This window comes from Palaemon carinicauda, chromosome 6, assembly GCF_036898095.1.
Source record: "Palaemon carinicauda isolate YSFRI2023 chromosome 6, ASM3689809v2, whole genome shotgun sequence".
NCBI lineage: Eukaryota > Metazoa > Arthropoda > Malacostraca > Decapoda > Palaemonidae > Palaemon > Palaemon carinicauda.
Window position 1 is genome coordinate 18,058,738 of NC_090730.1, and position 15,000 is coordinate 18,073,737.

Consider the following 15,000-nt stretch of genomic DNA (forward strand, 5'->3'; position numbering starts at 1 on the left):
TAGAAATAATATGAAAAGATTTTTTTTTATATGCATAATTGGTACAGTCAGCAAGGACGCCTGCCCAGAATTATGTGTAAATTTCATAGAAAACCTATAAACTCAACAGAGAATAATATATATATATATATATATATATATATATATATATATATATATATATATATATATATATATATATATATATATATACATATATATATATGTATGTATATATGTATATATATATATATATATATATGTATGTATATATATATATATATATATATATATATATATATATATATATATATATATATATATATATATATATATATATACACACATATAAATAACGTTTTTCTCTCGATTTTGCCACGATAAGATATGATTGACTCTAACTGTCGGATTCAGCTTTTTGTATCTCAACAAGACTTTCTCTGACATTAGAATAGAGTAATAACATCTAGAACCCAACTCCATTAAAAAAAAAAAAGTAAAGAAAAAAAACCAGTTAGAATAATTTCCGCATTCGTCTGGCCCGTTTCTGGCCGCGTGTGCTAATGAAGTGCAAGAACAGATGTTTCTTTTCTTACTATCATTTATCCTAAATTAATGATTAATGAAATACCGTATAGCTAATCGAAAAACACAATGTTACCCCTTGCGCTTCATGTATATTAATTTCTGAATTCTTTATGAGTGTAATATTCCCTTATATTCTTTGATAGAACTGCCAAGTTTATACCATTTTGCAGAAAAAAAAATTTATATCAAAACAAGATAAATCAGCAAATTGGAGAAGACAACTCTCCGGAAATAAGTGTCCATCAGGGCTGAAGGTTATGCGACTGGTATTCCAATTATAACGAACGGTAGGTATCTGGCTATTATGTCCCACCTTGGGATTCTGAATGGTATATAAAGTGCCAACACTCATGGGTAAGTAGCATTCAATCCAACTTGAGCTCCAATCAAGACATCATGATGGTTCGTGCCCCAAACTTCTATCCTTTGTTTGATATGGAATTTGTGAATAGTGAATCTACATTTAGGAAGATACTTTTCAGCCGTCACAAGTGAAAGGAATTAGACGAATTATATCATGCTATGAAAGCAAATGTGGATAAATATAATGCGGAAAAGAGTGAGAGGGAACAATCAACTGTCTGCTTGTGTTATATATGGTTAAATCTATAGAAAGAAGTAGAATTCAAGTATAGATATGTATGGGTATGATTAAAACTGGAATCTTTGATTGAAATGAAACATGTCTCGATGAAATTCAAGTAAAATCTTTAATGTGCATCAGTTTTTAAGATCGAGATATTATGAAATGATACAAAGGAGTTTTAGGGATAAGGGAAAACGTTGTGTGTAGATTTAAGCAAACCATAATTTCTATTATAACATCAAAAGAAATACTCTTGTTGTTTACATTATTTTCTTTGTAAAACTTGATATTTTTTAAAACAAATTCATGAATATTGTGGCATGAAAGTCAAGGAAGAATACTGATTTATATATATTTTTTTTTTAAATTGCACTTAGGGTACTTGTACATGTTATGCAAATGTGAATAATATCATTTTCTTTCCTCAGGTATTACGAGTTGTGTTCTTGTGCTACTTGGCAGCATCTGCCTTAGCGGATGACGATAAAGGAGATGAACAAAATGAAGGGAGAACGCGTTCCTTTGGAGGTGGAGTGAGTCCTGGCTTTGGAGGTGGAATCAACCCTGGCTTTGGGGGTGGAATCAACCCTGGCTTTGGGGGTGGTATCAACCAAGGTTTTGGAGGTGGAATCAACCCTGGCTTTGGGGGTGGTATCAACCCTGGCTTTGGCGGTGGAATCAACCCAGGTTTTGGAGGTGGAATCAACCCAGGTTTTGGGGGTGGTGTCAACCCTGGTTTTGGAGGTGGAATCAACACAGGTTTTGGAGGTGGAATCAACCCAGGCATTGTAGGTGGAATCAACCCAGGCATTGGCGGAGGATTCGGTGGAGTTTCCCAGACGTGCAGACGTTGGTGCCGAACTCCCGAGGGACAGGCCTACTGCTGCGAGAGCAACAACGAGCCTGAAACCCTTCCCTTCGTCAAGCCAGGTCAATGCCCTCCCGTAAGACCTCAGTGCCCACCCGTCAGGAGCTTTGCCCCTCCACAGACATGCTCCAATGACAGCAAGTGCGGAGGCGTCGACAAGTGCTGCTTCGACAGGTGTCTCGAGGAACACGTTTGCAAACCCCCTGTAGGATCTGGAGGCTTCGGAGGATTCGGAGGGGGATTCGGTGGTTTCCGCCGTTGAAAACTCTCTTTCAATCAACTATCGAATTAACTTATTATCAAGTTTAGTCGAATGTATTGTATGTGTACGAAGGGATTTTCCTAATAAATATTTGTCTAAAATGAAATTAATTTTCTCTGAATTCCTCTATAATTGTCTATGATAGTTTTTGTAAAGGCGGCTTGATCTTATCATAGTTTTTGAATTCTATTTTCACAAGAATAGCGGGGAGGTAATTTGAGAGACTCGTGCACTCTGTGACCATTTCTTTAGATTTTGCATGGTAATATATATGGGTTCAAGGTTTTCAAAAACCATTACAAATAATTTCAAATTGTCATCTGGAGGCCTGTTTGGACAATATCCAGCATGGCTGCTACAAATAAAACTGAATGGTCTAATGCAGTCCCTATTTGCACTAATACCTTGTGTAATACCTCCATTTCCTTGTTTTGGGTGGCTAGACTTTCATTCATGTGATCAATTTTGTGATTAAAGGTAATTTTCATGGTTAAAGGTAATTTTATAGGGTACTTTAGAAAAAAGAAAACTGGTTGTAGCTTGGATTTATTCCACTGTCATATATCTGTTTTCAGTAGATACAATCTAATAAATCTATACCATACAAAATTACAAATTGTCGTTAATTTTAAATTTTATTTCTTCAATGTAAATCCTATAATCTGGCAGATAGTAATGTGCACCTAAACTGAAAGCTGACCCCATTCAGTTTAGGTTTTATACTAACACATGATTTTATATTCAGAAAGTACAAGGTACAATAGTTAAAATACAAATATGAGTCAGCTATGTATATGCTGTCTTCAGTACGGAGTATGTTGCCATATCATTGTTTGAGCAACCTCCTCCACATCTACATAGTGGCCCAGAGTGAACTCCAGCTCTATGGCACTTCCAATTTTCTTCCATGTAACTGAGCCTCCGTAGTGGAGTAGCAGTGCGAATCCATGGCTGGCAACTGGTAGAATGGTCCAATATCGCTTACATATCTTGGTTATGGCATTCCATTTCCAGCCACATTCACTTGCATTTGGATTTGTGGGATCCTTTGTAGGAAGACTGCTCCCAGATAAAAGCTGCAGCAAGCAGTATGCGTTTTGTATGCTGTGTTCATGAGTGAACATCAGCTTCCTTGCTTTATTGACAGAGTTTATACTGCACATTTTACTGTACGTCAACACAGTCAAACGTTCCAGACAGTGTATGTGCAGTGAGTCAAGTATGAGGCTGGTTTTGCCTTGTCTGGCTACGAAAGTTTCGGTGACCTTAGAGAAATATGCCTATGCATTCCAGACTATCTTTTTACCTATTCCAAACATTGTCAATGTTATATCACAGTGCGCGTATGTATGGAAGAAGAGCAGTGCCTGGTATCACTGAGATCCCATTTGATGATAGTTGTGGTGGATTGGGATTTCTTTAAATATTTTTTTTTTTTCAGATTCAAATCCAATCCATGGCTTTGTTAGACCTAGCTCATGGAAATGATATATAGCTAAAATGACCACATCAATGTCCGCTTTCCTCAGGTAGGCCTTCGCGTATCCATGATCAACTGCATGGTACAAATGGAGCATCATCCGTGTCTTAGCTTCCTCTTGGTGGCATGGAGAAATAGCTGTTAGATTAGTTGGTTGGTTGCTAAGTACAAGTTTAGCCTTTGTGTGAGGAGACGATACCTTGCGCCAGTGGTTATTTTGGGCCAGATGTTCACTGAGGAAGTGAAACAGACCATAATTGTTGTAAGAATCCTTTAGGAACTTTTTTGTTATAGGAATCTTAGCTGATACTTTAGTTTGCTCATCTAGAGTATCTCCTCATTTAACACAAGTCTGTGATTTGAGTCTTGCATCTTGATATGTATCTCAAACAACATCTAATCTTGTACTATTGTTGGTTATCTGGCTGTCGAGGAATGTTAGCCAGTAGATCTATGTTTACTCTCCAAACACATTTGCATGATAGGGTTTGACCAGATGGATGACATCTGATATATCACAAACAACAACAGACACCGCTTTGGCTGCTGAAGAGAGTCCAGGATCAGAGATTACTTCATACCAGACATTAGTTACCCTGATAACGGAAGTTTTCATGTTTGGAGAAGTCATCCATGCATAGCATCACTTCGTGCTTGCAGGGACAGGAAAAGCTTGGCGATGAGTGCTGTATTGGCTTTTGCCGATCCTAACTTGTTTGCACGCTTCTTCAAATCCAGTGGTGGGAAGTTGCTGAATGTTTACAAACTGTTGCTTAGGATGACACCAGAGGAGGGCTTTGATATATTTTTCATGTATCTCCCACACAAACACCGATAACAGTTCTTTGCCCAGTTTTGGAGCTGCCTTTAGGTTGCTTACAATCACAGGGTCAATGACTTCACCATTATCAAATGTGACAAGTTCAGGAACTGTCTCCTTGAAGGGATTAGCAACTGTTTCGTCATTGGCAAGGCTGAGATCTGGAGGCTTCGGTGGAATCAGTTTCGGCCGTTGGTTCCCTCAGGTTTGATCAACCATTGATTTAACTTCTTGTCGAGCTTTGTCGACTCTATTGTATGTGTACGAATTGATTTCCCTAATGAATATTTGTTAAAACAGAAATTTTCTCTGAATTCCTCTAGAATTGTGTAAGATAGTGGTTTTGAAGCTGACTTGAGCTTATCGTAGCTCGCAAATGTCATTTCTATAAAAAATATATAATTCTGACATTTTTTTTTTAATATGTAAATCAGTGTTAAATCTTTTAACCTTTCCTTTGAGGCCACTATAATGGTGATTGAATCAATTATGTAATAAAAAACGAAAAAGAACGGGAATGAAAGCAAGCCTAATCTTTTGAATTAAGAAACTATACATGAAAAGTTCATTTTTCTGATAGATAAGACAACTTCTAATGTATGAAGAAAAGTGAGGGAACCATCTATTAAAACTTTTGGGTTCGACAGAAGGCAAGTATTTCCGTGGCATTGAGTCACAGACGGAGGAAATTTTTCTTCTGATTTCTATCTATTTATCTATCTATCTATTTATGCACGCACACACACACTTATATATATGTGTATATATATATATTTGTATATGAAAACACTATGGGATTAATGTAACTTATACTACAAAAAACGGATGTCAGAAGTCAAATTTGGATTTGGGTATGGAAGGAATTATCTTAACCATGGGTTGTTTTGAACAGTCGTATTAGCAGCTTTGAGGTAAACCGAAAAGCTACCTTTGGTATACGTGGACTTTGAGAAAATATGATACAGACGTTTGAGGGGATAAATATAGGTCTTTAGGATTTAATGTATAGAACAAAAGTTAGTTAAAGTAATTAATTGCCATTATGAATTTTTTCAAAAGCTTGTACACGAAAATTGATTGGTTAACAGCAAAAGGGTGTTTCGAAAAAGGTGGTGTTATGTATCCGTAGCTGTGTTAAAAAAAAAAAAAAAAAAAAAAAAAACCAAGACTTAGGTGCATTGCCAGGATATAAAGATATTAGTCGTGAAGGATGTGTAGGGTGGAGGATGTTTACAAATAACACGGAACTGCTTAGGAATATGAAAAATATGGAGATATTATCGCAAAGGTTTGAAAGATGCTGCAAGAGAGGAAAGCTGAGAACAAATGTTAACATAAAGTAAGGTGATCAGATTAATAGAAACCAGGAATATCGAGCCATGAATATAGTTTTGGATAACGAAAGTTGCTAGTTCACATAGGCATCGACCTGAGTAACTATAAAATATAATGGCAGGATGCAGTAAAAGATAAATTGGATTGTTAGGGAAGACAAGAAAGTAAATTTTAGGACGATGACTACAATGTTTGCGAGAACCAAGGTGAGAATGTATGAAAGAAGCGTTAAACTATATCTGTTGTGTTTGGGACTTGAGAATACTATAATAAGAGTAAATGGGATGAAGAATTAGGAATAAGTTGTAAAAAAGCAATTCTAAATGGAGAAAAAGATCAGAGTGTTTTGAAAGGTTAGAATAATGAAAAACAACAGGTTGGTTAAAAGTTGGTTAAAAGATTTGTAAGTGTAAGGATAGAGAAAGTGAGAGCGCCTAGAAGGAACTGAATAGTGGAATGAGAACAGCAGGAGTATTATTATTATTATTATAATTATTATTATTATTACTATTACTATTACTATTACTATTACTATTACTATTACTATTACTATTACTATTACTATTACTACTATTATTATTATTATTATTATTATTATTATTATTATTATTATTATTATTATTATTATTATTAATTGCTAAGCTATAACCCTAGTTGGAAAAGCAGGATGCTATAAGCCCAGGGGCCCTAACAGGGAAAATAGCCCAGTGAGGAAAGGAAGCAAGGAAAAATAAAACATTTTAAGGACAGTAACAGTATTAGAATAGATATTTCCTATATAAACTCTAAAAACTTTGACAAGACAACAGGAAGAGAAAATAGATATAATAGCATGTCCGAATGTACCATCAAGCAAGAGAACTCTAGCCCAAGACATTGGAAGACCATGGTACAGAAGCTATGGCACTACCCAAGACTAGAGAACAATGTTTTGATTTTGAAGTGTCCTTTCCCTACAGGAGCTGCCTACCACAGCTAGAGAGTGCGAGAAGAATAGGGGTAGTAGGCAAATTGAACTGTATTGAGGTCCGGTTCACGATTTATTTTTTCTTTCTTTCTTTCTTTCTTTATTTCTTTTTTTTCTTTTTTACAAGGCTATTCGATTCTCTAATTCTGTTAACACTTATGGCAGAGGTATGGAACACACAGAGGCTGATGTGAGTAATTTCCAGTCTGGGTAAAATTCCTTCCAATACTATCACATACACATAAACAATCACAATTTTTTTCTGCCAGGGGCTGTGACTTAATGTTAAAGAAAACGGATTGAAGTAAGAAGGAAAACTCAGAAATATCTATGCTTATATATGTATATATATATATATATATATATATATATATATATATATATATATATATGTGTGTGTGTGTGTGTGTGTATATATATATATATATATATATATATATATATATATATATATATATATATATATATATATATGTATATATATATATATATATATATATATATATATATATATATATATATATATATATATATATATATATATATATATATATATATATATATATATATATATATATATATATATAACCAGACAAATAAAATGTTATTGTGTTTAAAATATGTTATTAAACAGGTTTTTTGTGTATTTTACTAATACTATTTCTCTGAAAATATTTAGTTCGTTCTTCGAGGATTGAATATTTCATTATTTCCTTGTCCTGATAGAGTATTCTATTCCTTACATAATTTGATATAATTGATTATCTTCCAAAGCCTTGTCTCTGTTCTAGAAATAATATAAAAAGATTTTTATTATATAATTGCAATAGTCAGCAAGGACGCCTGCCCAGAATTTTGTGTAAATTTCATAGAAAACCTATAAACTCAACAGAGAATAATATATAAAAAAGGGATCTCTTCTTGATTCTGGCAGACTAAGATATGATTGACTCCAACTGTTGGATTCAACTTTTTGTATCTCAACAAGACTTTCTCTGACATTAGAACAGAGTAATATCATCTTGAACCCTTCCCAATACAAAAAAAAATGTAGAGAAAAAAAAAATCCGCTAGATTAATTCCTGCATTCGTCTGGCCTTTTTCTGGTCGAGTGTGCCAGTAAAGGGTAAGAACAGATGATTCTTTTCTTACTATCAATAATAAATTAATGATTAATGAAATACGGTATAGCTAATCGAAAAACAAAAAGTTACCCCTTTTGCTTTGTCTATATTAATTTCTGTATTCTTGATGAGTGCAATATTCCCTTATATTCTTTAATAGAACTGCCAGGTTTATACCATTTTGCAGAAAAAAAAAATAATATAAAAACAAGATGAATTAGCACATTGAAGTCACCTCTCCGGAAATAAGTTTCTATCAGATCTGAAGGTTATGCGACTGGTGTTCCAATTATAACGCAAGGTAGGTATCTGGCTGTCTATATCCCACCCGGGAACTCTGAATGGTATATAAAGTGCCAACACTCATGGGTAGGTAGCATTCAATCCAGGTTGAGCTCCAATCAAGACATCATGATGGTTCGTGCACCAAACTTTTATCTATTGTTTGATATGGAATTTGTGAATAGTGAATCTACATTTAGGAAGATACTTTTCAGCCGTCACAAGTGAAAGGATTCAGTTGAATTATATCACGATTATAAAAGCAAATGTGGATAAATATGATGCGGAAAAGAGTGAGAGGGAACAATCAACTGTCTGCTTGTGTTATATATGGTTTAATCTATATAAAAAAGTAGAATTAAAGTATAGATATGTATGGGTATGATTAAAACTGGAAGCTTTGATTAAAATGAAACATGTCCCGATAAAATTCAAGGAAATTCTTTAATATGCATCAGTTTTTAAGATCGAGATCTTATGAAATAATACAAAGGAGTTTTAGGGATAAGGGAAAACGTTGTGTGTAGATTTAAGCAAACCATAATTTCTATTATAACATCAAAAGAAATGCTCTTGTTGTTTTCATTGTTTTCTTTGTAAAACTTGATATTTTTTAAAACAAATTCATGAATATTGTGGCATGAAAGTTAAGGAAGAATACTGATTTTTTTTTTTTTGAAAATTGCACTTAGGGTATTTGTACATGTTATGCAAATGTGAATAATATCATTTTTTTTCCTCAGGTATTACGAGTTGTGTTCTTGTGCTACTTGGCAGCATCTGCCTTAGCGGATGACGACAAAGGAGATGAACAAAATGAAGGGAGAACGCGTTCCTTTGGAGGTGGAGTGAGTCCTGGCTTTGGAGGTGGAATCAACCCTGGCTTTGGGGGTGGAATCAACCCTGGCTTTGGAGGTGGAATCAACCCTGGCTTTGGGGGAGGTATCAACCAAGGTTTTGGAGGTGGAATCAACCCTGGCTTTGGAGGTGGAATCAACCCTGGCTTTGGGGGCGGTATCAACCCTGGTTTTGGTGGTGGAATCAACCCAGGTTTTGGAGGTGGAATCAACCCAGGTTTTGGAGGTGGAATCAACCCAGGATTTGGAGGTGGAATCAACCCAGGCTTTGGTGGAGGATTCGGTGGAGTTTCCCAGACGTGCAGACGTTGGTGCCGAACTCCCGAGGGACAGGCCTACTGCTGCGAGAGCAACAACGAGCCTGAAACCCTTCCCTTCGTCAAGCCAGGTCAATGCCCTCCCGTAAGACCTCAGTGCCCACCCGTCAGGAGCTTTGCCCCTCCACAGACATGCTCCAATGACAGCAAGTGCGGAGGCGTCGACAAGTGCTGCTTCGACAGATGTCTCGAGGAACACGTTTGCAAACCCCCTGTTGGATCTGGAGGCTTCGGAGGATTCGGTTTCGGCCGTTGAAATCTCATTTTTAATCATCCATCTAATTAACTTATTGTCGAGTTTAATCAGATGTATTGTACGTGTATGAATTGATTTCGATAATAAATATTTTTGTAAAATAGAACAACTTTTCTCTGAAGTCCTTTACAATTGTCTAAGATAGCGAATATTATTTATATAAGAACAGAATGATTGTTTTTGCTTCGATATTATACTGAAAGATTTTGGTTTTATAACACGTATATCAATGTTGAATCATTTACCATTTTCTTTTATATCACGGTTAAGGTAAATGAAACAATTACGATAAAGAATGGGAATGAAAGCATATCATTACTGATGGATAAGACGCGTCAATATGATTCATTGCTTCATTCTAGCAAGCTTAATCTTTTGAATGAAGCAATTATATATAAGAAAATTATTCTTCTGACAGATAAGACGACCCCCAATGATTTCTATGTAGACACTCGAAAGAGATATCTGTCAAATCTTCTCAGGTTTGACAGCAGGTAAACATTTCTCATTTCTATCGCTATATCAGTGCACACACACAAAAACGCACACGCCCACACACACATGTATATATACATACATATATATATATATATATATATATATATATATATATATATATATATATATATATATATATATATATATATATATATATATATATATATATATATATATATATATATACACACACATTATACACGCCAAAAATGAAAGGAAACTGGATGATGGATGTCAGAGGAACAATTTTGGATTTGATCAACCATTGAATTAACTTCCTGTCGAGTTCAGTCGACTATATTGTACGAATTGATTTCCCTAATGAATATTTGTCAAAACAGAAATTTTCTCTGAATTCCTCTAGAATTGTGTAAGATAGTGGTTTTGAAGTTGACTTGAGCTTATCGTAGCTCGCAAATGTCATTTCTATAAAAAATATATAATTCTGAAATTTTTTTTAATATGTATATCAGTGTTAAATCTTTTAACCTTTCCTTTGATAACACTATAATGGTTATTGAACCAATTATGTAATAAAAACGAAAAAGAACGGGAATGAAAGCAAGCCTAATGTTTTGAATTAAGAAACTATACATGAAACGTTCATTCTTTTGATAGATAAGACGACTTCTAATATATGCAGACAAGTGAGGGAACCATCTATTAAAACTTTTGGGTTCGACAGAAGGCAAGTATTTCCGTGGCATTGAGTCACAGACGGGGTAAATTTTTTCTTCTGATTTCTATCTATTTATCGATCTATCTATTTATGCACACACACTTATATATGTATATATATATATATATATATATATATATATATATATATATATATATATATATATATATATTTATATATGAAAGAAAACATTATGGGATTAATGTAACTTATACTACAAAAAACGGATGTCAGAAGTCAAATTTGGATTTGGGTATGGAAGGAATTATCTTAACCATGGGTTGTTTTGAACAGTCGTATTAGCAGCTTTGAGGTAAACCGAAAAGCTACCTTTGGTATACGTGGACTTTGAGAAAATAATAATACATATATTTGAGGGGATAAATATAGTTCTTTAGGATTTAATGTATAGAACAAAAGTTAGTCAAAGTAATTAATTACCATTATGAATATTTTCAAAAGCTTGTACACGAAAATTGATTGATTAACAGCAAAAGGGTATTTCGGTAAAGGTGGTGTTATGTATCCTTAACTGTGTTAAAAAAAGAGAAAAAAACAAGACTTAGGTGCATTGCCGGTATATAAGGATATCAGTCGTAAAGATGTGTAGGGTAGACGATGTTTACATATAACACAGGACTGCTTAGGAATATGAAAAATATGCCGATATTATCGTATAGGTTTAAAAAATGCTGCAAGAGAGGAAATCTGAGAACAAATGTTAACACAAAGTAAGGTGATCATATTAATAGAAACCAGGAATATCAAGCAATTAATATAGTTTTGGACAAGGAAAGTTGCTAGTTCACATAGCCATCACCCTGAGTAACTATAAAATATAATGGCAGGATGCAGTAAAAGATAAATTGGATAGTTAGGGAAGACAAGAAAGTAAATTTTAGGACGATAACTATAATGTTTGCGAAAACTAAGGTGAGAATGTATGAAAGGAGCGTTAAGCCAACTTCCCTTTATAGAATTGAAGTCGGGATGTGATATACAAAGAGAAAGGTGAAACTATATCTGTTGTGTTTGGGACTTGAGAATACTAAAATAAGAGGAAATGGGTTGAAGAATTAGGAATAAGTTGTTAAAAAGCAATTCTAAATGGAGAAATAGATCAGAGTGTTTTGAAAGGTTAGAATAATGAAAAACAACAGGTTAGTTAAAAGTTGGTTAAAAGATTTGTAAGTGTAAGGATAGAGAAAGTGAGAGCGCCTGGAAGGAACTAAATAGTGGAACGAGAGAGTTACTAGAAAGAATGGCCAGCAGGCTCCAAGAACAGCAGGATTATTATTATTATTATTATTATTATTATTATTATTATCATTATTATTATTATTATTATTATTATTATTAATTACTAAGCTATAACCCTAGTTAGAAAAGCAGGATGCTATAAGCCAAGGGGTCCTAACAGGGAAAATAGCCCAGTGAGGAAAGGAAGCAAGGAAAAATAAAATATTTTAAGGACAGTAACAACATTAAAATAGATATTTCCTATATAAACTATAAAAACTTTGACAAAACAAGAGGAAGAGAAATAAGATAGAATAGCGTGTCCGAGTGTACCCTCAAGCAAGAGAACTCCCCAAGACATTGGAAGACCATGGTAAGAAGCTATGGCACTACCCAAGACTAGAGAATGATGTTCTGATTTTGAAGTGTCTTTCCCCTAGAAGAGCTGCTTACCATAGCTAAAGAGGACAAGAAGAATAGAGGTAGATGGCAAATTAAACTGTATTGAAGTCCGGTTCACATTTTTTTTTTTTTTTTTTTTTTTTTTTTTTTTTTTTTTTTTTTTTACAAATCTATTGGATTGTCTAATTCTGTCAACACTTTGGGCATAGGTGTGAAACACACAAAGGCTGATGTGAGTAATTTCCAGTCTGGGTAAAATTCTTTCCAATATTATCACATACACATATAAACAATCACAACTTTCTGCCAGGGGCTGTGACTTAATGTTAAAGAAAACGGATTGAAGTAAGAAGGAAAACTCTGAAATATCTATACTTATATATATATATATATATATATATATATATATATATATATATATATATGTATGTATATATATATATATATATATATATATATATATATATATACATACATATATATATATATATATATATATATATATATATATATATATATATATATATATATATATATATATATATATATATATATATATATATATATGTGTGTAACCAGAAAATTAAAATGTTATTAACAGTGTTTAAAACATGTTATTAATAATAAAAAACATGAACATAAACAGCTATTTTTGTGTATTTTACTAATACTACTTCCCTGATAATATTTAATTCATTCTTCGAGAGTTGACTATTTCATTATATCCTTATCCTGACAGAATATTTTATTCCTTACATAATTTGATATAATTGAATATATTACAAAGCCTTGTCTCTGTTCTAGAAATAATATAAAAAGTTTTTTTTATATAATTGCAATAGCCAGCAAGGACGCCTGCCCAGAATTTTGTGTAAATTTCATAGAAAACCTAGAAACTCAACAGAGAAAAATATATAAAAAAAGGATCTCTTCTTGATTCTGGCAGACTAAGATATGATTGATTCTAAATGTTGGATTCAACTTTTAGTATCTCAACAAGACTTTCTCTGACATTAGAACAGAGTAATACCATCTTAAAATCTTCCCCAATACAAAAAAAATGTAGAGAAAAAAAAATCCGCTAGATTAATTCCTGCATTTGTCTGGCCTTTTCCTGGTCGTGTGTGCCAGTAAAGTGTAAGAACAGATGTTTCTTTTTTTACTATCATTACTAAATTAATGATTAATGAAATACGGTATAGCTAATTGAAAAACAAAATGTTACTCTTTTTGCTTCATGTATATTAATTTCTGAATTCTTGATGAGTGCAATATTCCCTTATATTCTTTGATAGAACTGCCAGGTTTATACCATTTTGCAGAAAAAAAATGATATAAAAACAAGATGAATTAGCACATTGGAGAAGACATCTCTCCGGAAATAAGTGTCCATCAGATCTGAAGGTTATTCGACTGGTATTCCAATTATAACGCAAGGTAGGTATCTGGCCATTATGTCCCACCTTGGATTTCTGAATGGTACTGTATATAAAGTGCCAACACTCATGGGTAGGTAGCATTCAATCCAAGTTGAGCTCCAATCAAGACATCATTATGGTTCGTGCCCCAAACTTCTATCCTTTGTTTGATATGGAATTTGTGAATAGTGAATCTACATTTAGGAAGATACTTTTCAGTCGTCTCAAGTGAAAGGATTCAGTTGAATTATATCACGATTATAAAAGCAAATGTGGTTAATATGATGCGGAAAAGAGTGAGAGGGAACAATCAACTGTCTGCTTGTGTTATATATGGTTAAATCTATAGAAAGAAGTAGAATTCAAGTATAGATATGTATGGGTTTGATTAAGACCGGAATCTTTGATTGAAATGAAACATGTCCCGATGAAATTCAAGGGAAATATTTAATGTGCATCAGTTTTTAAGATCGAGGTTTTATGAAATGATACAAAGGAGTTTTACGGATAAGGGAAAACGCTGCGTGTAGATTTAAGCAAACCATAATTTCTATTATAACATCAAAAGAAATGCTCCTGTTGTTAAATTGTTTTCTTTGTAAAACTTGATAATTTTAAAACAAATTTATGTATATTGTGGCATGAAAGTCAAGGAAGAATATTGATTTTTTTTTTTTAATTGCACTTAGGGTACTTGTACATGTTATGCAATTGTGAATGATATAATTTTCTTTCCTCAGGTATTACGAGTTGTGTTCTTGTGCTACTTAGCAGCTTCTGCCTTAGCGGATGACGACAAAGGAAATGAACAAAATGAAGGGAGAACGCGTTCCTTTGGAGGTGGACTGAGCCCTGGCTTTGGAGGTGGAATCAACTCTGGCTTTGGGGGTGGAATCAACCCTGGCTTTGGAGGTGGAATCAACCCTGGCTTTGGGGGAGGTATCAACCAAGGTTTTGGAGGTGGAATCAACCCTGGCTTTGGAGGTGGAATCAACCCTGGCTTTGGGGGCGGTATCAACCCAGGATTTGGTGGTGGAATCAAC

General features: G+C 33.8%; 3 protein-coding genes across 3 annotated transcripts in view; all 3 read left to right on the plus strand.

Moving 5' to 3' along the window:
• Positions 1-934: 934 nt before the first annotated feature.
• Positions 935-2,371, plus strand: LOC137642030 (ATP-dependent RNA helicase glh-2-like). The gene is made up of 2 exons (XM_068374590.1): positions 935-969; positions 1,582-2,371. The coding sequence occupies exons 1-2, from the start codon at positions 964-966 to the stop codon at positions 2,281-2,283; spliced, it is 708 nt and encodes a 235-aa protein (XP_068230691.1). The 5' UTR covers positions 935-963; the 3' UTR covers positions 2,284-2,371.
• Positions 2,372-8,399: 6,028 nt separating this feature from the next.
• Positions 8,400-9,777, plus strand: LOC137642031 (ATP-dependent RNA helicase glh-2-like). The gene is made up of 2 exons (XM_068374591.1): positions 8,400-8,426; positions 9,035-9,777. The coding sequence occupies exons 1-2, from the start codon at positions 8,421-8,423 to the stop codon at positions 9,719-9,721; spliced, it is 693 nt and encodes a 230-aa protein (XP_068230692.1). The 5' UTR covers positions 8,400-8,420; the 3' UTR covers positions 9,722-9,777.
• A 4,464-nt stretch (positions 9,778-14,241) lies between these two features.
• LOC137642894 (pupal cuticle protein Edg-91-like) overlaps positions 14,242-15,000 on the plus strand; it is a 1,143-nt gene continuing 384 nt past the window's right edge. Inside the window, exons 1-2 of the mRNA XM_068375760.1 lie at positions 14,242-14,253; positions 14,698-15,000. The exon at positions 14,698-15,000 is cut by the window's right edge and continues 384 nt beyond it. Coding sequence (XP_068231861.1) covers positions 14,242-14,253; positions 14,698-15,000 — 315 coding nt within the window. The remainder of the gene's footprint in view (positions 14,254-14,697) is intronic.